The sequence below is a fragment of the Lichenostomus cassidix genome, chromosome 1Ab (genome assembly GCF_008360975.1).
Source record: "Lichenostomus cassidix isolate B80296 chromosome 1Ab, HeHo_3.0, whole genome shotgun sequence".
NCBI classification, from domain to species: domain Eukaryota; kingdom Metazoa; phylum Chordata; class Aves; order Passeriformes; family Meliphagidae; genus Lichenostomus; species Lichenostomus cassidix.
This window is the reverse complement of record NC_139481.1, coordinates 8,394,288-8,418,749: the sequence shown is the minus strand read 5'-3', so window position 1 is coordinate 8,418,749 and position 24,462 is coordinate 8,394,288. Positions and strand designations below refer to the sequence as shown.

At 44.7% G+C, this 24,462-nt stretch overlaps 1 protein-coding gene and 1 long non-coding RNA gene across 2 annotated transcripts in view; one reads left to right on the top strand and one right to left on the bottom strand.

Annotated features, from left to right (window-relative positions):
- SYN3 (synapsin III) overlaps nucleotides 1-24,462 on the top strand; it is a 191,476-nt gene that overhangs the window by 32,287 nt on the left and 134,727 nt on the right. The window contains exons 3-5 of the mRNA XM_085049701.1: nucleotides 284-341; nucleotides 7,741-7,832; nucleotides 20,220-20,376. Coding sequence (XP_084905827.1) covers nucleotides 284-341; nucleotides 7,741-7,832; nucleotides 20,220-20,376 — 307 coding nt within the window. The remainder of the gene's footprint in view (nucleotides 1-283; nucleotides 342-7,740; nucleotides 7,833-20,219; nucleotides 20,377-24,462) is intronic.
- LOC146442887 (uncharacterized) lies at nucleotides 995-5,680 on the bottom strand. The gene is made up of 3 exons (XR_014849420.1): nucleotides 5,181-5,680; nucleotides 1,914-2,034; nucleotides 995-1,090 (listed from the first exon to the last, which is right to left on the bottom strand). It is a non-coding gene; the product is annotated as an uncharacterized LOC146442887 (long non-coding RNA).

Below are 24,462 nucleotides of genomic sequence, written 5' to 3'. Positions count from 1 at the left end.
ATTAGAGTTGTTCCCTGGAAAAGGTTAGGAGAACATTTGGTTTTCAGTTTGAAAATGAAATGAAAAGGTAACAAGCCTTGAAGGAACTTTCCAGTGTGGTTTGCATCTGGCTTGGCAGGTTTGTCCTGGAGAACAGAGAGCTAAATAAGGTAGGAAATAGAAAAACATGCTGTGACCTGGATGGAAATTCTTCAGCAAAAAGGGAAGTGCAGAAGCAGAACAGTATGCAATGAAAGTCAAAAATCTTGTTTAACCATGTTTGTCTCTCTTGTTTCTTCTGCAGGGCCAAATATTTCCAGGGGAAGAAGGTGAATGGAGAATTTGACATCCGAGTGGAGCAGGTGAGTGACAAGTGAATTTCTCTGTCAGAAATGGGTGTGCACAGGGCTGAGGAGAAGGGATTTGTCCCAGGCTCAGTAATGAGGTTCATAACCTGTTTTCTGGTGTGCTCCCCAGGGCTCTGCACACACCCTGGTTCCCTGTCAGCCTTGGCACCACACATCCATTTCAGCTGAAACCCTTCGTGCTGGGGGCTGTCCCTGCTCTGGGTGGTGGTGCAGCCAAAATAAAGGTCCATATTGACTGAGACAGTGCTGTTGCCAAAGCAGAAATTACTATTCATTCAATAATAATCATCTGCAGTTACCCAGATTGACAGCAGGCATGAGAGGAGAGAGAGAAGTTGCTGATCCTGAGGAAATCATAAGCTTGTTTTATACTCATTGGGGCTGCAGAACTGTTTGGGTGAACAGAGAAAGTTGCTGAATGTTGTTTGAATGACCTCATATTTTCTGCTTTTATAAAGCTGTTGATTCTGTATCATGTGTGTATACAGAATATTGATACAGTGGTTTTGAGGACTTTCTCAGGACCCATTGCCCTTGAAAAGGTATTTCTTCTCTTTTTAAAAAGGTCCTTTCCTGTTGTCTATGACTGTTCATGAGCACACGTGTTCTGATCAAACTGTCTGGGACAGATTTTTCTTTTTTATTATCTCACACTTGTCAGTCTGGGTGGTATTAGCATGAATAATTCTTCCTGGCATTTCCTTGTCAAAGTCTGTATTTTTCTGGCTGCCTTAGCAACTATCCTAAAAGAGAATAGGAAAAATTAAAAAATTAAAATATCATGCTTCTCACTAAGAATCATGAAATCAAATAATTTAGGTTTTCCCTTCAAGTGTATCATTGAGGTCCAGAGAGGGGCACTGCTTCCATCAGACTCTGGCTTTTTATCCTCTTCTTATTTTGTCCATCCATTCTTGCTCAGTATTTCTTGATGATATTTAATTTTCATTCATTGCTGTTTATCTGGAGCTTCCCTCCCTTCTTCACCCTCTTCCTCAAGCACAGTCCAGGAGCCTAAATTCTTGTGGGAAGAGCTCCCCTGAGGCTGAATGCTGACCCTCTCCACCTGAAAAATGAATGTTCTCCCACCGTTTTCTTATGAAAGAGACAAAAAAAATGGAATAACTGTTCATCCACATGGTCCACATCTTTCTCTTTGAGTTCTCAGCTTGTCAGCCTTCACTATTTAACTCTCCCTGAAAGGCACCCAGGCTGTGCCATGCTGCACAAGCCTTAGCTTGGCTGTTCAGCTCTGAGTAAACTCTCCACCAAAAAGTTGGACTCTTAGGCACCTCTTGAACCATTTGGTCTGCTCAGTAAATTCATTTAGCTGTTCATTTTTCCATTTGATCCTGTTTCAGATAACCACACGTTATTAACTCAGCCAGAAATACAGTTTGCCTTAGGAACTTTTTTTAGATTTTATAGGAGAAAAAACCACATTTGATCTCAGAAACTAAATAACAAAGAAGTTTGAATGGCAGAAAGCAATGAAAGGAAATATCCAAATGTTAAACACTCTTGAAAAACCACATTGGGAAAAAGCCACTGCCTTGTTTTCCTGACCATGCTAACTCTTTTGCCATTCATCCAGGATGTTCTCTAGTTGGTTTGAACTTTTTCTCCTCCTCTTTCAAATCCATCTCTGTTACATCTTAATTCTTCCTTAGCAAACCATTTCAGCAATCTGTGGGGGAAGCAGAACAGGGTAGTAGGAGATATTTTTTGAAACTCATGACATCACCTATGTGAAAGCAGCAGCCTCTCCCTCTCTCAGCAGTGGGAAGTCAAATAATAATCTGGTTTTTCACCCCAAGCAGCTCTCTGGGCTGCCTCCCCAATTCTTGGAGGAATGCAGGACATGTGGGATGTGCTGTCCCCACACCCAGCTCTGGGGAAAGCATTGATTTCAGCTCAATTCCAGAAACAGGCAGATGCTTCAGGATGCTGAGTTTCTGCAGGAGGTGAATTCAGTTCATATTAGACACTGGAAAACACACAGACTGCAGGGAGCTGCTTCTGCAGGTCTCAGCTTGAATGAAAATGGGTTTTATGGACTCTCAAATAAGGATTTCTGGTTCTTCAGCACTGAATGAATTGCACAACCTCGACAGCAACCCCAGACCCTGGTTCTTCACATCCATTACCACCAGGAAGAGACAGGAGCTCCCTGTGGGCATCACCTGTGCCAGTGGATGAGGAGAGAGCTGGCAGGGATGCTCTGGTGGCTGCACCACTCCCTCTCATTCATTACAATGAATGGGAAGCTTTTGTTTCCACCTTTGTTTCTTCTCTTCTAATTGTCACACTGAAACCGTATTTATTAATGTGCTTTAGAGGCTGCAGGATTTATTGCTGCCCACCATTTAGTGACATGCAAGTCCAAGCCCTCTCCTGAGCCATGGCCCCAGTTTGCATTACATTTTGGTTATTTGGGTATTTTCCACTTCTGTAGCAATGACAGTCATCCATGAGACTGATTGAAACACTGATCCAAAAGTGAAAATCTATTTGACCTATTCCCATTAAAACCCTGATGGTTTAAGTTTTACTCAGTGTGGGTAAAGCCCTAAGCTTTGAGGAGCAGCTGAGTCTAAAAATATTGTCTCTATTTTATACTAAAAATAAGCTGCTTAGATTTTGATCCACATTGTTGCTTTCACTTGCCTGGTGATTTCTAGCTTTCAGAACTGCAGTGTGTGCATCTCCACTTCTTTTCTCTAGAAATACAAATACCAAAAGAGTTCTTTTGGAAATGAAAAGCATAAGTTTGAATAAATGGCTCTAAGGCCAAGTGGAATTTAAAGAAGAAACTTAAAGTGCCACAGGAGTGGACCCCATTGCTTTTAGTCTCACTCAAAAATAATTTTGTTTTTATCTCCTCAGTCCTCCATTAGCCAGAGGACAGGAGGCATTAGGAACCACAGAATACTGAGGAAGAGGAGGAATTACACCATAAGCTATTCACTTGTTCCCATGCTCAGGTTATTTTCAGGGAATGATCATTCACTGAGCTCCTAAATACACACTTCTGGAAAAGTCTTGTGCTATAGATTATGACTCCATTGGCAGCACTGTCAGGAAAAAAGTTGTCCTTGGCAGTCACAGAAGATAATTGTAATCCAAATCATGAATTCCAGCTCCATTGTACTTCCCACCCTAAAGAGGTATTTTCATGTGTGGCATAAAATGGTCCTTTCAAAAGGTAGAGCCTGACAGGTCCATGTGTGATGAGAGGAAAATTAGCCTCTTGCCAAACAACTGTATAATTTTTATTCATTATATGTTTAAGGTTTGGGGGTTTTTCCCACTGAATGCCAGAAAGCAGTTTGAGGACAGCAACAGCAGTTCTCATGGCTTTGCCACATGCCAGCATTCAGAAACCACGAATAAAGGGACCTGGAGAACTAGCAAGAATGACTCAAAAATCATTATTTTCTTAAATAAATGCTAGCTTTTTTCTTTTTTTTTTTTCCTTTTTTTTTTTCTTTTTAAATTTTCTTTGGCTTTTGGAGGTTTACCGAGTTCACAGTTTCAAGCCATTTCCTGGGATCAAAACATTTAGAAATGTGCTTTTCCTAAACTCCAAACTCTCAGGCAGTCACAAAACTTCTGACATGAAAATTCAAGAGACAATTCTGAACGCCCTCAGAGCTGCTGCAGCAAAAGGTGTTCCCACAGGTGAAGGAGTGTGGACCTTCTAGTGAGTAGCCTAGAAAAAGCAATGCAAGGATTACAGTGGATCTCAGCCAGAATAGGAGCTAAAAAATAACCACACTGCTGCATGTATGACAAATCCAGACCCAAGCATATGGCTGGCAGGATTACAAATGAGGGGAGTTGGGGAACTGCCAGAGAGAATCCCAGTAACAGCTCTGATCAATTCATTGAAAAACATCATCTGCCAGGAAATCTTACAAGATTTTACTAGTCCCTTACAAGGGACTAGTTTTGTCTAGAAAAAAAAAATAAGGAAGAGGGAAGGGCAAGTCTTCGAGGAATAAGTGTTCAGGTTCTGAGGGAAGAAGTAATGCACACAAAAAACTTTACAGTCTTAGAAGGCAAGGGGAGAGGTTTAGGTTGGGCATTGGGAAAACTTGCTGTGGTTGTTAAGGTCCAGACTGCCTGAGGAGGTTCCTCATCTGTGGAAGACAGAAGAAGGTTGTGCAGTATCTGCACCCCATGGCAGAGGCAGAGCTGATCATGCCTGGGGAAAGAGAGAAAGACTCTGTGATGTCTCAAAGTCCTTCCAACACAACTTTCTGTTATTCTGTGAAAAATGCTTAAAACACACCTTGAACATGTGCTTCCTTTAAATCACCTACAGGCTTAGCTACCAAGCCAGGCATTGCTCCTGTTGCCTGATTTAAAATGACAAAATCTGCCTTGTTTTAATATCAGGAAACAGAAACAGACGCTCTAAAATAGCTCTGCAAAAAGATCTCCAGCACACAGAGTAACACTAATGGAAACTGAGAGTACCTTAAGGTTTAGTCCAAAGGATCTGGAGAGTTCTCTGATTCTTAATACCTGAAGTAGGCATTTTTGACAAAACTGTGACCAAAATAGCTGTGGGCATCCTCTCAGAGGTATGAAATATTTCCCCTCCCACAGCCTGTATCACATTATTCCTCAGGACAGATTGTGTCACCTTTGTCACACTTGGTTTGCTCCTGCCTTGAGTGGTTTTGCAGCCACTGGCTCTGCTGCAAAGCAAGTATAAAACACCACCAGGTGAATGCAATGCCTTCTTCTGTTCCATGATTCCTGGTGCAAATGACTCTGTGAGGCCACAGGGAGCTGAGCTCTCCTGCTTTGTGCTTAGCTACTTACCTGTCACCCTATCTGCTGCTCTCAAAGCCCTCTTTGTCTGCAAGGTGAACTCAGGCTGGAGATGATCTCAGAGCTGAAACCCCAGCCAAGGGAAGTCATCAGGCTACAAAACCCACGAAGTTAAAAATACAGGGAGAGCTGGAAAATCAACAGGAAACAATTTCTGCTGACTGGAGGTTTTAGCCTTCTTCCAAACGCCAGCTAGTTGGAAGGGACAAAGCAGCTACATGAAAGCAGCAGCATTCCTCAGCTCTGTCTGAGTGCCAGGAAAAGGTCAGGATTGTCCCTCAGCTCTGGCTGGAGATGGGGATGTTTTGGGGGTGTGATAGCTGAATCCCCCAGACCCTCTCTGCACATCTCTCTCCTTGCCAGGGTTCCCTGGACAATGGTTGCCAAAAGGGATTTCTCCTTTTCTTCTAGTTCTTGACACTAGCAGGCCTGAAATCAGTGCTGGCAGTTTGGCATGAAGCTCTCAGCAGCTCAGGGGCTCTCAGGGCTGTTTGCAGGTCAGGTGTCTGAGCACAGCTTTGTTTGCCCTGACTGCCCTGGGGAACGCCTGTCACACCAGCTTAGGGAGGCTGCAAGTGCTCCTGATCCAGTGGAGATTGCCCATTTCCACCCCCAGCAAAGAGGAGTGCTCAGCTCTTCACTACAAACCATTATGGAAAAAAAGTTCTGGAAGAAAAGCATAAAAAACATGAACACACAGACCTAAAACTTCCCTTTCTTGCTCTCACGTCAGATGATGCATTCCTCAGCAGCTGGAATAACACTCAGTAACAGAAATCTCAGTAACTCTGCTTTCAGAGAGGGACATCCCTGAGGCACGTGGGGACACAGAGATGGTGAAAACATCATATCATCTTCTCCCCAGAGCACAAAGCCTCTCAAGCTTGTGTGAGAACTGGCAAGTTTGCCTTGAGCCACTGGGGACATCACTGATGGTACCCAAAGCACCTGAACTTGTCCCAGGTGGGCTCCTCTCTCCCTCCATCTCCTGGGATTTCTCTAAATGTACCAAATGCCTTTTAGAGATTCATGTTTTCTTGTCCCTGAGCTGCCAGGGTCACTGAGGCAGCGTGGCTGTGGCCAAGGCAACACAGTGCAATCTCTCCTGAGTAAAACCCAGGCAGTAAAACCCACCTGAACCTCCCTGTGAGTGGCTGTCTATGTGTTTGCAGCAGGATTTATTTCTTGGCAACAGGAATTTTCCCCCTCTTTCCATTGTAATTGGGAGGTACAATGATGTAAGATCGTGGAAGGGTGTTGCTTTGAAAGGTTTACCCAGGGCCACAGACGAGAAATCTCATTACATCATCGGGTCACCAGTCCACAGGCATTGCTTTCCAATTAGGTGGATTTTAAAAAAGGAAGGTTGCAAATTATTTTTTCATTTGTCGTCTGGCCTTTGAGCCTTTACAGGTGCACTAGCTCTCCATTGGCAAGTTTTTTCCATGAGTTCATGAGGACAAAACATACTTTTTTTTTTTCTTCTTTTTTTTTTTTTAATGTATAATAGTTGTTCCTGGCACTATCTTTTGGTTCCAGCTAATAGAAGTAGCAGAAGAGCATTAAACAGTACAAGGATCTTAATAAAATCCTAAGTATTGGCAGCACCATCTCAGTGTTCTGGTATTGGATAGCTACTGGTTAGAGGATGATTTTACTGCTGCCCAGACTTCATCATACTAAGTCTGAAAAAATGCCTTAAAAGGAAGGGGAAAAAAACTGTTCAAAGGGAGGAGACTAAATTTTCTGCCTCAAAAAATGAGAGCTGTTTTTATATTTATATTTATATTGATATTTATACCACAGGCACTACTTTGATATAAGAAATTTTGAATCTGCACAGGTATGTTTGATTTATGCTGGAAAAGGAGGACCTGCAAGGCACAATAGGATGTTCTAGTTCAAGGTTGATTCATAAAGAACATTGGTGTTTTAATGATTGAGCAGCACTGTTAATAACCCACCCAGCTTTGCTAACTCTTTAATAGCAAAAATCTCAATAAGCAAATCTCATCAGGTGACCTCTGCTTATCACCTTCCTGCAGCATAATGAGGTTTAAAAAGGTTTAAACCTTTTGTTTTAGGTTTACAGTGGCACAACAGCCAGCACCTACATAATTCCAAATGGATGTCTCCAAGTGGAAACTTGGAATTTGAATTGAAATTACCTTACCTCTTTTTATTATTATTATTATTATTATTCTTTCCTGTGTGCATTTTTCTTAATGCTCACTCTTAATCCCTTCAGTACTTATTACTGCAATAAGCCTAATCCTGGGTGCTTTTACACCCCAGGTGGGGGAGCTGTAAATACTTCTGCAGTCTCTCGGGGCAAACCAGCTATAATTGGATCCCCAGTTGCCTCACAGAAAATAAAAATAAAAATGAAAAAAAAAATTAAAAAAACAAAAAAAACCAACAAAAAAACCAAAAATAAATAAATAAAAAAAGAAAGGTGCTTTCCAAAGAAAATGCTGTGTCTGTGTCTGTGTCTGTGTGTTTGTGTCCCTGCTGCCCCTGAGTGACATTCTGTCCTTTTGCTCTGCTGCAGGCTGAGTTCTCCGAGCTGAACCTGGCTGCTTACGTGCTGGGAGGCTGCATGGTGGACATGCAGGTGGTGAGGAATGGCACCAAGGTGGTCAGGTGAGGTCTGAACACTGCCCTTGCTGGGTCTGTTGGCCTCAGGGGCTGGCAGGTGTCTGAATCAGGGCACAGCACTCCTGGTGGATTCAGGGACTCCTGGAAGGGGTGGAAAGCCTGGCCTGGCTCTGGTTTGTCTCAGGTGCACACAAAGCCCTACAGTCATTATTTCCAGTATAGACCCTTCAGCAACAGCCAATGCCTCCTTCTCAGGTTCTCTTTAGCCTCAAGGCTCCCAATAAAAGGGACAATGGATCTTCCTTTCCCTTGATTTTTCTCTCCTCTGTCCTTTAACCTTCATTTTAAACAGTGGCTTGAATTCATTACCCACCTGTTTTAGACCCTGATCCAGTGAATTACCCTTGCCATGGCCACCCATCCCAGGTGAGCACACCAAGGGCAGCCCTGAGGAGAAGAATTTGGGTGTGCTGGAGGATGCAAAGCTCAACATAAGCCAACAGCATGCTCTCACAGCCCTGAAAGCCAATCCCATCCTGGGCTGCATCCCAAGCAGAGTGACCAGCAGGGCAAGGGAGGAGATTCTGCCCCTCTATTCCAGTCTGGGGAGACCCAGCTGGGCATTGCATCCAGCCTGGGGCAGCCAGGGTGAGAAGGATGTGGGCTGTGATAATCACCAGCGTGCTGAAACACCTCTCCTGTGAAGGCAGGAGAGTTGGGGTTGTTCAGCCTGGAGATGAGAAGGAGATAAGGTCTCCAGGGAGACCTTATAGGACCTTCAAGTACCTACAGGGATTTACAGTAGAGTTTTGCAAGGGGGTGTAGTGATAGCACAAGGGGGAATGGCTTTAAACTGACTGAGGGCAGATTTACACTATATACCAGGAAAAAATCCTTCACTGGGAGGGTGGTGAGGCACAGGCACAGGGTGACAGAGAAGGTGTGGATGCTCCATCCCTGGCAGAGCTCAGCACTGCATGGTGCTTGGAGCAACCTGGTCACAGGCTGATGTGAAAGATGTCCCTGATTGTGACAAGGGGGTTGGAACTAAATGACCTTCAAGGTCCTTCCCAATACAAACTGTTCTGTGATTCTATGATTCCATGATTCTATGATTCTATGATTCTGTGATTCTGTGATTCTATGATTCTATGATTCCGTGATTCTATGATTCTGTGATTCTGTGATTATGACAAGGGGGTTGGAACTAAAGGTGCAAGGTCCTTTCCAATATAAACTGTTCTATGATTCTATGATTCTGTGATTCTGTGATTCTATGATTCTATGATTCCATGATTCTATGATTCCATGATTCTGTGACTCTATGATTCTGTGATTCTATGATTCTATGATCCTGTGATTCTATGATCCTGGTGCTTGCAGTCCGATTTGCTCCTGAAATATCACTTCTTTTTTTGTGAGAGATTCCCAGTGCTCTGGCCTTGCCCTGTGGTGTATCCCAGAGGTAATTCCTATCTCTGTTTGAAGGGGATTTCTGTCCTACTAGCATTACCCCCTAATTGCAGTCATTGCAAGCAGACTCTTTTACCAACAATTCTTCTCCAATCACACATCTAAAAAACCATTGCTCCCCTTCCTTCAAGCACCATAATGCCAGCAATTTGGAGCTAATTTTAGATGCATTTTTACAAGTCCTGTGCAAAGAGTAGTGTAGGTTGTCACATCTGTGTGTGATGCCCATTTACAGAGCACCAATATTACCAATAATTACCTGTATTACCTTCCACCCTATTATGCCCAAGCCTCCATCTTTATGAGTTCCTGTCATTACAAGTTACAACTCTACATTTCATCTTTCATGCAATAGCTTCTCTTTCTCTGTGTTGAAATCTCATTGCTATTCCAAATTCATTTTTCTAGCCTTTTTCTACAATTCCTTTGTACTTTTTGGTGTATTTGGCATCTTTGCTTTTAATAGGGTTGACACATTTAATCAATGCTTCTGTTTGTTTGCAACTGGTTCAAAATTAGAGACACAGACATTTAATGTGGCATGCAGTGATATTTTTGAAAGGGATAATTAGAACAGCTGAAAAACTATGATTTCGAGCATGCTGGCCTCAGTTTAATTTCTCAAGATGTCATTTCCAGTCGGAAGAGTGCAAAGCAAAACTTGTCACTGTCCATTAGCTACCACTGTGGTCCATCAGCTCATTCCAGGTCTTGACATCTCTTAGTACATCCACAAGTCTCCATTTGTTCTGCAGGAAAACTTCACGAGCCTCTGCTAAAACCCTTTACATTTGTGTCTGTTACATCCATTTGCTTTCTCCTGTCCCACAGATGTCTGTTTGTGAGTGAAACAAAGCCTGGAGCACTCATCAGACAGTGCTGGGCTAATGCACTGCTGTGTTCTCTTGCTCATGGTGCTGGAAGCTTTCCCAAGAACCATTTCCTACCTTGAGCACATCTTCATTTTTCCTTCCTGTGTCTTTCCTCCCCAAGCCATTCATGCATCTGGCAGAAAGATCTTGAGCTATTAAAGTGAAACTGAAGACAAAATTTATTTCACAAAACTGTCTGGGGCATGGTGTTCATGTTTCTGCTCGCAGTGAATGCACAGGTATTCCAGCTAGCATTTTTGCATGGATATTTATATGTGAAATAAGTGGGTTTTTGAGTGCATTAGCTCAGGTTTTTTTTATTTTCATCCCTGCATGTTTAAGGACACATTTGCCTTGTGGGAAGTGGATTTGGTAAATACATCCTTGCCTGGATATGCAATTTATATAGCATATGCCAGATGCTATAATCCTTACGAGCAGCAAATAGTAGTTTGCAGCCTGTGCTGCTGAGCCCCTGTTGTGCCAGCTCAGTGAGTCTGAGAGCTCAGCTCAGCCACTTCACTGCCCCTCCCAGCAATACAAAGGTGTAGAAACCAAAACTCTTCAGTTTGGGAAGAAAATTGTGGAGCTGAGCTGTGCAGAGACACCTCAACCCATCCCTGGTGCAGCTGATTCCCACTCCCTGCAAGTGCCCCCATCCCACCCACAGCCTGTAAAACAGCCTGTCACGAGTCAGAATGCTTCTAGATGGTGAAATAGAATACTCATCGTGTTTTTGGAATACCCAGAGTCATGGAAATCCCACTGACAAATTTTAGGAAGGTAAATACAACAGCATCTTGCTAACAAGCTCATTTGGGATTCCCCCCTGCAGGAACTCTGACTGCTTCACATTTCCCTTCAAAGACAGAGCAATAGAATGTAGCAATTTAGTGGAAAAACAGTGAATAAACCACAGACCAGTAGGTTTAAATCACTGAAAAAATAAATATTTTTAAGGGCAGCAAAATAATATTACTATTACTATTACTATTACTATTACTATTACTATAAAGCAACCACTGGGCTGTTGTCTCCATTTTGACATTACACTTACTGATAAGCTATCTAACAATTTATTATCCTATTAAATTCTGTCATTTTGGAGCAGGTCTCCTAGTTCTTTCATTAAACTGGAAATACCCTATTGCACCTGTAAAGCAAGGTTTCAACCAAAGTCATTTTCTCCTGATCACTTGATCCTTTCTGACACCTTGGAGTTAAAAGGTATTCTTTCAGACCCCACATCAACAGATGTGAGCTGCACCAGGAAAAAATTGTGGTTCTTTTACCTGGAAAATAAATCCCCTATTAAGAAGGCATAGCTGTCCTTAAAGCCCTCCACTTGCCTCAGGGGAAAAAAAAAATTAAAAAAAAAAAGGAAGATGCTTTAGAACTGTTATTGGCAATTACAGAAAGCAAAGCAATGGACATACAGAGAGCTCCATGACTCCTAGCCTGTGTATCTTGAAATAAGTAGCAACAATTAAGTTACCAAACAATCTAACTCAAGCCAGCTATTACTTTGCTGCCTGATTTTTAAAACAAGTGTGGCTCCAAGAATTTAATTTTACATAACAACATTTTGGGTCTCCAGCTTCTCTTTTTTAGCTCCTAAGTTCTGCACATCTGCAGGAGGGGGTGGAGGATTTGAGACAGTGTCAGCGAAATGTGCTCCTGGAGACAGAGACTATCATCTCCCAAATCTGAAAAACTGCATCTGGATTTTCTGTGCCTGCTCCACCATGGTTTGCAAAGGCTCCTTAGCCTATTCAGCACATTTTATTCAGACAGAGCTGGCCATGAAGTGTCCTGTGCAGCCTCTAGCAAGCCCTTTCCTGAGTCAGTGCACTGAGCACACTGTGGGATGAGCTGGGAGCTGGGAGCAGTGCTGGGCTCAGCCAGGACTGGCTTTTTGTTTTCATCCCTGCATGTTTCATCCCTGCAATCCCACACATTGGTGCTTGTTACCCCAGCACTTTGGAAAAATCTGGCAGCAGACCTTCCCTATTGAAAAGTTGAACATGGGAAGCAGGAGGTTGTTTATTCATCCCAAAGGATCCTTCACCAACTTAGACATAGCAACTCTTCCAGCAGAGAAATGGAGTTCTGGGTGCCACAGCTGGAGTGCTAAAGAGTATGTAAAAACAAGGGTGGGTTTCTGCTCACTTTTAAAACACTTGGGTGGATCCTTCATCCTCCCCCCAGCACACACACAACCTCCTTCTGGACAGCTCTGCACAAAAAGGCAGAGACAGAGTGAACCATCTGGGGTCTGACTGACTCTAGAAAGCTCTTGGACTGTGTCACTATTACTGGGGTTAAATGTGAGGAATGGGATTTTTATTTTCACATTTCTCTGAAGGGCCCTTCATATCAAAGTTCTGGCAGTGTGAAGAGGCTGTCAGTGTTGGCACTGCACCCAACCTGAGGTGCATTTCTGCTTTCAGGATATTGTAAAAGTGTCTAAGTAGAAATGAAAATTTGGGCTGTGTCTGCTTCTGACAGCAGCATTTAGACTCCCAAAGTATGATCTCAGGTTCTGGAGTATATTAAATGCAGTTCTACGCCTGTCTGTTGGGTTTCACAAGACTTCAGCTATTAATTCCAGTAGATATGAGATTAAGGCAGGAATACATTGAAAATCTGGAAAGCTCTTTTACCTGGGGAATACTAATGTCTTTGGGAGCATTTCAGACGTTTAAGGATATAAATTAATCATGCACCAGACTGCTCTCATCTCCTGTCTCCCTGCAGAGCTGCCTGTTGGCACTGGGGCTGATCATCCAGGAGAGAAAGCACATTTCCATGCTGGCAGGGGACCTGTCCCAGTGGTGGCCACTCCAGTCACAGTGTGCTCAGCAGGCTCAGGGCAGCACCACAGGACAGAGCATGGACCAGGAGATGACCAGGGTGTGGGTGGGGAGGACACTGATGCCTGGATGGGTTTACCTAAAACAGAGGCTAGACAGAGTTAAGAGAATAAAAATCAGTTATATTTATTGAAGGCCTTCAGGTACATTCAGGGCACTCACAGCCCACCCAGGGGCTACACCCAAAATGGACAGCAGGTCATGAGTTCTTCATACTTTATAAGTTTTTTATAAGGTCACAGGGTTTTCATACTTTTTAAGTTCCTTCCATTTGCATATTGAGGTTTAATCCTCCAATTGCAGCTTCAGGCAATGAAGTCAATAACTCCAGGTTTGCTCCCCCAATTCACTGCTGTTCACATATCTTGGGGCTCTGAGACACTGAGGTGTCCTCGAGTTTTGGGCTTAGAGAGGAATAGTTTTGTCTAAAAATGAGAGAACAGCAGCTTAGCACCTGTATGGAGTCCAGAGTTAGACACTAGGGAATCACAGGATTACAGATACATGAAAAATATAGAAGCTAAAATCCTAATGCTCACCCCTGCCTGGAGAAATGGCCCTGCAGGGGTCCTGGGGTGTCCAAAATGACAGCAAGGAGGAACTGAGCACCAGGGACAAAGCCTGGCTGTGGGGAAGGATCTCTGCCATGGAATGATGTCCTGCAGGCCTGGTCTGGATTTGGGGTGTGTGTAAGGTGTGTGTCTCCCTGCTCACCCTGGAGGATGTGCCCTTGCCACGGTGTGCTCAGGGAATTCTCCAGCCTGTCCCCACAAACCCATTCATTCCTGCAGTGCACACTGACATTCCTGTTGGTTCCAGCTGGTCCAGTGCTCCTGGGATGCTCTGTGCTCTGACAGCAGCACAGCAACCTGTTGAATCACCATCCCAAAATCCCTGACAGTGCTTTTTTCCCGAAGCACATTTTCCCACTGCCAGCTGCAGCACAGCCACAGCACAAGGCAGCAAATCCTTTTACACAGGAGAAGCAGTGGAGAAGCTGGACAGCCCACAGGTGTTTTCCTGCTCCTCAGAGCTTGCAGGAGTTGTGCAGTCTGACTAAAAAAGATCTCCCTGCTCCAGGATGCAAGGAGCTTTAAAGCCCAGTGAGGACACTGTGCTGTGCCCACTGCACCTTTTCCCATCCCAGCAGTTCACTCACCCCAAAATCCCATGGACCAGCAGCTCCCTGAAAGGGACAGGCAGCTTTTCTAACCCACAGAGGCCATGCTTTCCCACCACACAGTGGCTAGAAGGATGATTTCTTGTCTCTCCAGGACTATTTGCTCACTAGAGTTGGTGGTTTCTTGCAGTTCTTCTACAGGGATAATGTCCAGGAGGGTCATGGGGGTAGCTACTGTCCCTGGATACTGATGTAGGAAGAACTGGTAGCCAGTAGGTTGCTTTCCAGCTTCTCATGTTGCAGGAAGCTTGTGCCAAAGATGAACTCCAGCCTCTGTCTAATTCCTGTGCTTTTAAATTTTATCCTTCTCCTTCTCCTTTTCTCCTTCTCCTTCTTCTTCTTGCAAGGGGAGAGGGGACGTTGCTTTTGGTTTTTGTTTTGCTGCTTCCAAACCAAGTTTCTGCAATTTTACGTGGAGCTACTTTTGGTTTTTGTTAGTTTTGCTCCTTCTGAACCAAATTTCCACAATTTTCTGTGAAGTTGCAGGTAGGAGGAAAAAAAAAAAAGGCAGAAAATGATGGGGAAAGTTTAGGTTTCCAGCAGCCAGATGGAAAAATATGTTGAGCTCATGGTTCTCCCAAGTTTCACAGAAAGTGCCACATGGTGGAGTACAATATGTGCAATGTATTTAACACCCAGAAACATTTGGGCAATATTTTTTCTATTGATGGCATGGCAATCCATAAATGTAATGGAGAAGTGTGTGTAACAGGCTGTAAGCTTTTGAAAATTCAGCTTAGGCAAGAGACCAATGTGCCAAATGACCACTTTCCTCCCTGAAATACCCTGCAGAGACAATGAGCTGGGCGAGGTGTCTGACAGGGTACACCCTGGCAAGCTGCACTTACATATGAAGCAATTTAACACCTCCAGTAAACACTTAGAAATTGAGAAATTATTCCCATATGGGGGATGATCTAACATTGTTTTTCACTAATATCTCCCCCTCTTCACCTGTCTGTCCCTGTCCTATTTTATTTCTTTTTTTTTCTGGTTTTTTTTTTGGAGCAGGAAGTACAAAAGAGAAAAGACAGTGGGATGTGATTATTGATGATTATTTATGTATTTATTCTCAGTTGCTTCCACCTCAGCTCCTGCTGCTGAGCAGCTGCTTGCAGGCCTCCTTCTCCCTGTGGGCTTTGCTGATGTCCCAGATGAATAATGTCCCCTGCACCTCCTGGCAGCTGGCGCCCAGCCCACGAGCAGGCAGGATGCTGACAGTTAGTGGGAAAACATTTGGCATGCAGGCAGCTGCCAGAGAGAAAAAGTCACTCTGAGCAGAGCAGGGTGGGGAGCAGCTCAGAGACTAAACTGCTGCCTGACCCTTTTTGCATTTACAGTAATTATTTCCAACGAGAAATGTGCTGCCAGGGTCTAGAGCACTCAGTAATTAGTTAATCCAGGATTAAATACATGAAGGATTGAAAACTTTTGTGCATTGTTTCAGTCTTGATCAGCTATTTTTTTTTTATCAGTCCTGCCATAATTTGTCTCCTTTCCACATGGGTTTTTACTAAGGTTTCTTCCAGGAATGGCAATCATCCTAGTGCCACTTTTAAGTTAGCCCTGCAATGAGCATGGTGTTGGGCCAGATGGTTTCCAAGGATCCTCTCCAACCTAAATTACCCTGTGACTTTATTCTGTGATGTTGGCAATTATTTGCATCACCTTCTGCAAAACCTTTGCATCTCAAGCGTTTTGAAGGCAAGTTGCTGTTGGCAGGTGCAGCTGCTCCTCCTTTCAGGCTTTTCCTTGTCCATGTTGATCAGTTCAGAACTAAAATACATGGCAGACTTTGGAGACTGCCCCAGTGCAGCTCAGAGAGCGTCTGACACGATTTAATGGTTATTTGGCCACTGGTGTGTGGCTGAGGAGCAAATCAGAGCATTTCCCAGGGTGTCCCCATCTGCCTGCAGTGGTTTTGGTCCTGCTGCAGCTGTGGCTCCTGGTTCCTGCTGCTTCTGCTGCACTCATCTCCCACATCCCCCATGGTTTTCACCCAGCCATGCTCTATTACAGTGTTCAAAAAACCTCCTGCTTCTCTCCTCCAGCCTGGTAGAGAGAGGTTATTCTTTATTCTGTGTTGCTTTCTTTTTTCTCCAAAACCAGCTCGGCGTTATCTTATTTATATAAGCAATGGCATTTGTTCTTTCTTTGAATAACTTCAGCAGGGTTTATTTCTTCCTGTGGAAAATATGACGTGGGGTTTTGACTGAAATGACATTTTTTCCCTTAGCAAATTTTCCACTTTACTAAAACATCAAACGGAATGTTAAATCTAACACCGTGATAGGTGAAAATGTCACTGACTTCATTTTCATTTTCAGCAATGTAATAACAGTGCTATTAACACCCAAGCAAAGCCCAAAAAGATCTTGTTCCTGGCTGCAAATGCCACCTTCTATTAGATGTCAGACACCTGATGCACTACATATTTGGAGGGATTTTTGCACTTCTTGGCTAGTTACAGCCACTTATGGCTTGGACTAGTGCCTCAGAAGCTTCTCTGAAGTCTTCATCAATTGCCAGTAACACGAAATTTATTGTATCATCTTGCTTAATTATGCACTTCTCTTCTATGTGTCATGCTCCAGCTCCTCAAAGCCTTTCTCTCAATGAGGGACCCAAAACTGACCCCAGGGTTTGAGGTGTGGCCTCACCAGTGCTCAGTACAGGGGACAATCTGTGCTGATCACATCATTTCTGATACAGATAATCTATTCTGTGTTCTTTCCTCAAGGCCTTGAATCTCTTTGTGCTTCAGGGAGAAAAGCTGAAGGAGCAGGAAGCAAGGCAAGGTTGTGGCTATGTGCAGAAATAAGGAATAGGAGATCTCTTTAAGGCATGAAACCTCCAGCAGGATTTGCAGTCATCATCTTCTGCACCCCAGAGCAGGCTGGGGACCTGCATTCTGCACAGGAGTGTCATTGACTGTTGTTCATTTTGCTGCTGGTCTCTCTTTCTCCATTCTCCCCTCCAAAGGGCTCTGGTGCTCTTCAGCTGATGTTTATTCTCAGCCAGCCCCAGGGCTGGCACTGCACTGCCTGGTTCTCAGTCTCCATGGGAACATTCCTATTGTTCCACGGCTCAAAACAGGGATTCAGTGTCCACCTTCACTTTAGGGATTCACTCCTCATCTGCTGCAGGAGACAGTGCCCTGCCTTCCTGCAGCACACAGAGTTTGAGAATTGGCTTTTCTTACATTCATTCTGTATGCTTGAGCCCATCCCCTGAGTGGAGAAACTCCTCCTTTGCCAGGATCTGAAAAGACAAGAGCTTTTTTCCTGAGCTTTTGGCTGGCAGAAGCACAGCCAGTGAAGGCAGTTTCCCAGCCACTCTGTGTCCTCCCCCAAAGCTGGCTGTGCTCCTTTGTGTCCTTCCTCCCCTGCACAGCATCACATCCCCATGCAGGCTGCTGGGGCAGATGTTCAAGGGGAAAACACCGCTGTTTTACCTGGGGAGGCCCAGAACAGTGATCTGAACCATTCCTGAGCAGCCCCAGTGGGTGCTGTCCTGTGAGCCAAGGCTGGGCAAAGATGTGCCAAGCACCATTTGTTTCCTCATGCACTCAGAAATCTGGATGGGGTGAGACACACCCAGAGCTCTCCAGGCAGCACAGCTGCTCAGGAACTCAGCACAGATATCAAGCCCTGGTCCTAAATAGCTGGTTAATCCTTCTAACCTCATTGTCCTCCATGAGGTTATGCCAGTCCATAGTGTTTGGTGGAAAACTCACCTGAGAACCATCGAGCTGTCTGGCAGCAGCTGCAATTTTCCCTGATGTGTTTGTGGCTTTGTGGAAATCCTTGCACAAATCCAGATATTCTTCACCCCACAGAACGTAAAGATTCTTGGAGAAAGAATCTGCATGAGGAGTCAAGACCACTTCTGCATGCAGAATCAAAGCCTTTAATTCAGGAAAGAAATCATCAGGCAAATCATCAAGAGCAGCAAGGGTTTTTACAGCTACAGGATCCATATATACCAGAATTCCAGCTCCATTAACTAATCTACAAGGTACAGTAACAGTACAACAGCAAGAACAAGATGTAAAAATGCCTTGGCTGAGCTCTGGGCAGAGGTGCAAGCTGGTGCCATTCCACAGAGCAAGTCCAGCAGAATGGAGCAGCTCAAACCCAAACTTTCCAAGATTTTGTATTCCCTTGCTGTTTCCCAGGAGGGTCACCCTGTGCCTCAACCCCAGTGACACCAGGGAGGTTCATGAAGCAGCAGAGCCCTCCTGATGCTCATGATGCATCTCAGAGCTGGAGGAAAGCACCACATTTGGTGCCAAGCACATCAGGGAACATGCCCAGGTTCAAAAAACCTCCAAGGGAGGGAATCACAGCATTTATAAACCTTGGCCTCTGGCACCACAGAAGCTGAGGGTGCTCCTCACTGTGTCTCAGGTGGGCAATAACAAAAGTCCAAGGCCAGCAAACAAAACAAACAGCTTTAAAACAACAAAGCTGTGCTGGGGGTTGTGTACAGTGTTTGCTGCCACAATCTGGCCCAGAGTCACCATCTCAGATTTCCCTGCCAGAATGATGGAAATATAAATAGGGGCTATAAACCCAAAGTATTTCCAGCTCATACATCCAAAGGATAGAAATTATAGTCTCTTAGCTAGGAAAATGTTGGAGGGTAGTGAGGTAATGGGACCTGGTTACAGAGCTCATTTCTCTGAAAGTCTTTAATACAGCATGGAAACTTTTCAACATCCTTGATGCAACCTCTGTTAACATATAAAATAACCCCCTGTTTCAGTGGAAAAGCCCCTTCCTTCCAGAATGAACTGCTGAGCTCCATTTTGGGTACAATTTCTTTCCAGCTGCTGTTCCCAGATATTTCTGAATGGTTCTGAAGACAGAGCGTCAGCAAGGAATGAAATCTGGCTGCTGGAAAGCTAATCCCTTGCTGTTGGCTTACCTCAGAAGGGCCTCACTGCTCTGTGACTGAGCTGAGAGCTGCTGCTGTTCAACCACAGGAGTCCAAGCTCCAGTCTTGCTCAACAATCTCCTGCAAGTCCATGCCATGAGTCCCAGCAGCGTGAGGGGCTCTGCTCACTTGATTAATGACATTGCCATGTAATTAATTGCCTGCCCTGTGCTTGTGTCTCCCAGCCACGAGAGCCTGGGGTGTGCTGTGTGGAGCAAACTGACTGAAGGGGGATGTGTGTCAATGCATGGATGTGTACGAGAGCTTTTTGAAATCCCTTATGATCTTCCCACCCACTGGGCATTGCTTCAGCATGGAGTTCAACCAGCAGAAAACAAACTTGCTCCCTCATCTGCGCTGCACATTGCAGGGAGGCTGCCAAGCACAGCCAAGCCTTCTGAAAGAGAAGAGAATCCCCCACCAGTGAATTTATGACCTTGGCTCTGCTCGTGGCTTGTTCCTGTGCATGCCTGAGTGACATGGAAACTGCAGAAAATCTGTTTGGCCTCTTTCTGTGCTCTCACACTTGCAGTTGTGTTGGATTTTTCCTTTTTTTTTTTTTTAATGACTAGGGGGTTTTGTTGGGTTTGTTACCTTATAACGCAAGCAGCACATGATGAGAGGCCCAGAGGAGAACAACACATGTTAGGGAAAAGAAAGGGGAAATGTTGAGGAGCAGAAAGCCTTGCAAAGTGAGGCTTTGCCACCCTTGTAAAATCCTTGCTCACTTCTGTCACTTTGGCTAACTAGAAAAGCATTCTGGGAATGACTCAGCTGAACTAGAGGTGACAAACAAGTTCCATAATTGTAAAACAATGATTAGAACAATCAGTGCTCACCGTGGGGCTGTGGTTGGTCACACCTGGTGCTGTTCCTGTCTGCTCTGTGGTGTTGGTTAAGCACATTTGTTGTGCCTCACAAGGATGGAAACAGAACAAACTAACCCTGGATTTTTGCAATAAAAGGTCTTTGCCATAGCATGGTGGAGATTGTGTGTTTAATGCCGCAGGGAAAGATGGAAAAGGAGCAAGGAGTGGTTAGAAGTGCTTCTGAGCATTTGAAAGTTAACCATCCCTCATGTTTTACTCTCCCCCAGGTCCTTCAAGCCAGACTTTGTCCTGATCAGGCAGCATGCCTACAGCATGGCGCTGGGAGAGGATTTCCGCAGCCTCGTCATCGGCCTGCAGTACGGAGGGATCCACACTGTCAACTCCCTCTACTCCATCTACAACTTCTGCAGCAAGCCCTGGGTGGTGAGTGCTGCTCCAGCCCTGCTGGGTGTCGTGTCAGCTAAGCAGATAACACACTGAGCTCACCTGCCAGGCTGGGTCAAAGGAATTGTGTCTTCAGGTTCAAATCTAAACAGCCTTAGGAATCTGGGTGGGAGTTCATGGGGGAAAAAACCTGCCAGCACTACTTCTTATCAGCCTCTGCTTGTGTCAAGGGGTTATTTCTTCACCCTGAGCAGGATGTTTCACTTGCCCCAGAGTCTAAAGGATCACCAAAAGCTGTTGGTGTCTAAAGGATCACCAGGTGCAGCAACACCTGGGTTTCTTGTAAGGCATGGGAAGGACCCACACTGGAGAAGTTCATTAAGGACTGTCTCTCCTGGGAGAGATCCCACACAGGAGCAGGGGAACACTGTGAGGAGTCCTCTCCCTGAGGAGGAAGGATCAGTAGAGATAATGTGTGATGAACAGACCAAAACCACCATTCCCAATCCCCCTGCACCGCTGGCTGGGAGTAGGCAGAGAAAATGAGTCCAGCCAGGGTCAAACCACAACATATGTAGAGTTTTCAGCTGTGCCAGAACAAAATACAATATTATCCTAAAATGTTCATTCTTTGAACCTGAAACACTGCACCTTGGAAAGACCTAGGCTGAGTGAGCTTCTGATGAGGACAGAGCAGAGTCTTGATATTTTGCACTGGATCGCCCTTCACCCATTCCTTGAATTTTGTCAAGTTCACATGAGAATCTCAGAAAACCTTGAAAAATATTGTCACTGGCTTTTCTCAGCCTCAAATCAAAGTATGTAATAATTCCCCAGACCATTTCTATGACCAGCTCTGAGTCAGGTGAAGCTGCAGGAGCTGACTGAAGGAAAACTGGAGGGATAATTTGGCCATGGACCACGAGAGAAAGGCTGCTCAGTGCAGTACCTGCAGGAGGAAGGTTTTCCAAGCGGCTTGATCCCAAAATGCCTTCTCTGATCACTGATGATTCCAGACTGGAATTTTCCCTGCATTGTTCTAGGTTCAAAGCAGGAAACTGCAGCTGTATGGATGTGAGGGGTTGGGACTTTCCAGCATGCCCCATGGAAAATTTGAGATGCATTCTCAGGAATTCCCTTACTCATTGCACAAACTGAGCTTGGGGTGAGATGGAATGTTCATAGCAAATGATAATTATCTTCCTCATCACCTAATTAAGTGGATTTTTATTGTTGTTTTCTCCTTGGAATAAATATCCTACTGACCCTCAGTGTGTTGGTTGGTAGCTCAAGTCCAGATGAAGTCTGGGGTGACTCAGACTTTTATTTCCATGACTGGGCAGTGTGGGATTTAACTAATTTCTTCTTAAAATGGTACCTGTGTCATAGACAGAGTCTTCTCAGTTTTCACCCCTTTTAGAACATTTGTGGAGTTTGTTGAGACCAAAAGCTCTTACAGAAATGTTGCAGTGCAATGAGGGCAGTGAGAACAACCTCACTTTGCCATCACTGCAGAGGTAGCTAATGTCCATTTGACCTCAGTTTCCATCTGATTTCTCTGTTCCAGGCTCAGAGCCACACCCTCACACTGTTTCTGACTGTTGGTCCTGCAAACAAGTGCACTGACCTGCTGACCAGATAAAATCCTCCACATTTTCCCTGCCTTTTGCTGACATGGTCCATTCCATCTGATTTTGGGGTTGGGTCAGTCAGGGCTCAGTCAGCACTTTGCAACTCAAGCCTTGTAATTACCTTTCTGATAGTGTGAAGGGGCTTTAAATGTGAAAAGACCTATTTTTAGGCATCTAAAATAAAAGAAAACAAACACATTTAGAGCATTTTTTAAAAAGGGAAAAAAAGAAAGAAAGAAGCAGTGCTGGCAAGGCAGTGTGGGAGAACTTGGCTCTGGCAGCAGCTTGGCTCTGGCTGGCTCTGGCTGTGCCATGCTTTCCTCATGGGAATGCAGCTGGCACAGGCAGCCTTCCCTTCCCACAGGAGTCAAGGAAACCACTTGCAAACACTCCAAACAGGTTTGCAGAAAGCCTCCTTCCCCTCCTTCCCCTGCACACACATCACCCCAAACCAGCACTGGGATCTGCTCAGCAATCCAGGAGCTCAGATGGCTTTTGGCACCACTGACATTTCATCAGGTTGAAGCTCACAGAGATTGCAAGGAGGCATTTGAGGGCAAAAAGCTGTGCTGGCAGCAGGAAATTTTGTTTTTGTGATAGCTGGGAAGTGAGAGATAGGGACACTTGGGTGCACGTTCCACTTTGATTGCAAAACAGGCATCTTGAAATAAGGGAGCTGCATAACAAAGATTACTGGAAACTTTTTGGATCTAGAAAACAGTTGAGATGCATGAAGAAATGAAATTGAATACCCCTGGGAAATGTGCTCTTCACTCTCATTTTTTATTTTCTCCTAAAATGGTTCCATTTCATAGAAATGTTTATGATTTTGTGGAGGGGGATGAAATTGAGACTGTTTTTCCTTGGCAATTTGCAACCATGTTGTAGTCTCAGCAACTCTAATTACAATCAGCTGAGTTTGGGTTTGAGTTTACTCAAACATGCAGCCCCATTTTTGAATGACATTTGCCAGGTTTCCAGTTCTGCAATACACAAACTTCTTCAAAGATTAAAATTTGCGTTAAACACAGGCACAGTTTGAATTAGCTGATTCTGAGAAAAAAGGAAAAAAAAGAGTATTCAGGGGGTCTCCCACCCTGAGAGAAACGTGTAAGGAATCTAAGCTTTAAGATGATTCCAGAGTTATTGAGAAATAATGCTACAAGCACGCTAAGCACAGTGCTTCAACCACTAATCATAATTTTGGTGTTGGAATTCTAAGTTAAAATCCAAAATACAGTGGGAAGGATGCTCAGAGCAGGACTCACACTACATGCAGGTAATGTCTGTAATTGCAAACCCTTTGCATCTCTAAGGCAGCAGGAAACATGAAGTTCTTCTGACAGTCACCTCCTGAGTCCAGGGACTCCCAGCTGAGCTGCCAGTGACTGTCCAGGGCTGTAGGCTCCCTGATGACCCTGGCACTTGCAAAATACCCAAAAGGCCTTGATGTCCTCTGAATGGATCTTCTCATTTCCCTGTAAAGACTCCCTGAATTAACTCTGATCTCCAACCAGTCAGGCCAAGCATTTCCCTTGCCTGCATTCCAAGTGCCTAAAACCAGGCTGTGCCCCACTGCCTTGCCCTGTGCCTTACCTGGGGATGCAACCTCACTGAAAGCAGTGGGAGCACAGAGAGCAGAGATGATGCCAGAGTGTGGAAGGTGTGGTTAAATCCAGCTGAGCTGCTGACAATGTTCCTTCCCATCTGCACTGGGAGATGTTGCTTGAGCTCTGTTATCAGGGATCTCAGAGGCTGCTGCACCATGTAATATGGGAGCCTCTTTGTCAATGAACTGTCCCTAACAAGGGGTAAAGAAAGAGAAAATGGGAGGGAATTGTCCCACGAGGAGCAATCCCACAGTCAGACCTTTCTGCAGCTTGGCCCAGGGATGAGGCTCCCAATCTCTCCCGTGAAACTCTCACTATTTCAACAACAGGCAAGACTGTGTGCTTCAAAAGGAAGCCTGAGGAACAAGTCAGAACATTGTCTATCAGCTGCACAGTTGTTCCAGTTATTTTGCTGGAGCTGTTTTCCCAGGGTAAATGTCCATGGCCTCAGCAGCACAGTGTCCATGGCTCACCAGGGCTGTGCACACCCAGCAAGGAGCATGGGCTGTTCTCACACAGAGTGTTTTTCCTTCTCCCCCGTCTCTGTCGCGTTGTGTTTAACTTTGAAGCCCTGTTTGCTCACCTTGCTAGTCAAAACAGGCCTTTATTTTTCTTTTCTAGAACGTGCAGGGCTAGTGCAAGCAGTTAAGAGAAGCAAGCTGTCCTCCTTCCACAACATCAATACCCTCCTTGCCAACAATAATGATTCTGCATGGGGAGTTTTTCCTCTTATCTGCTGATGCCTGTGAGGGTGGTGGTGGTGTTAGTGATGGGAAATGTCACCTCTTGGTTTTCTTTAAACGCAGTGTTTTGAACTATGAGATTGGGAAAAGGATTCTTTGCCTTTGTCTGCAAATCTGCTGGCAGCTGCTCCTCCAGCATGT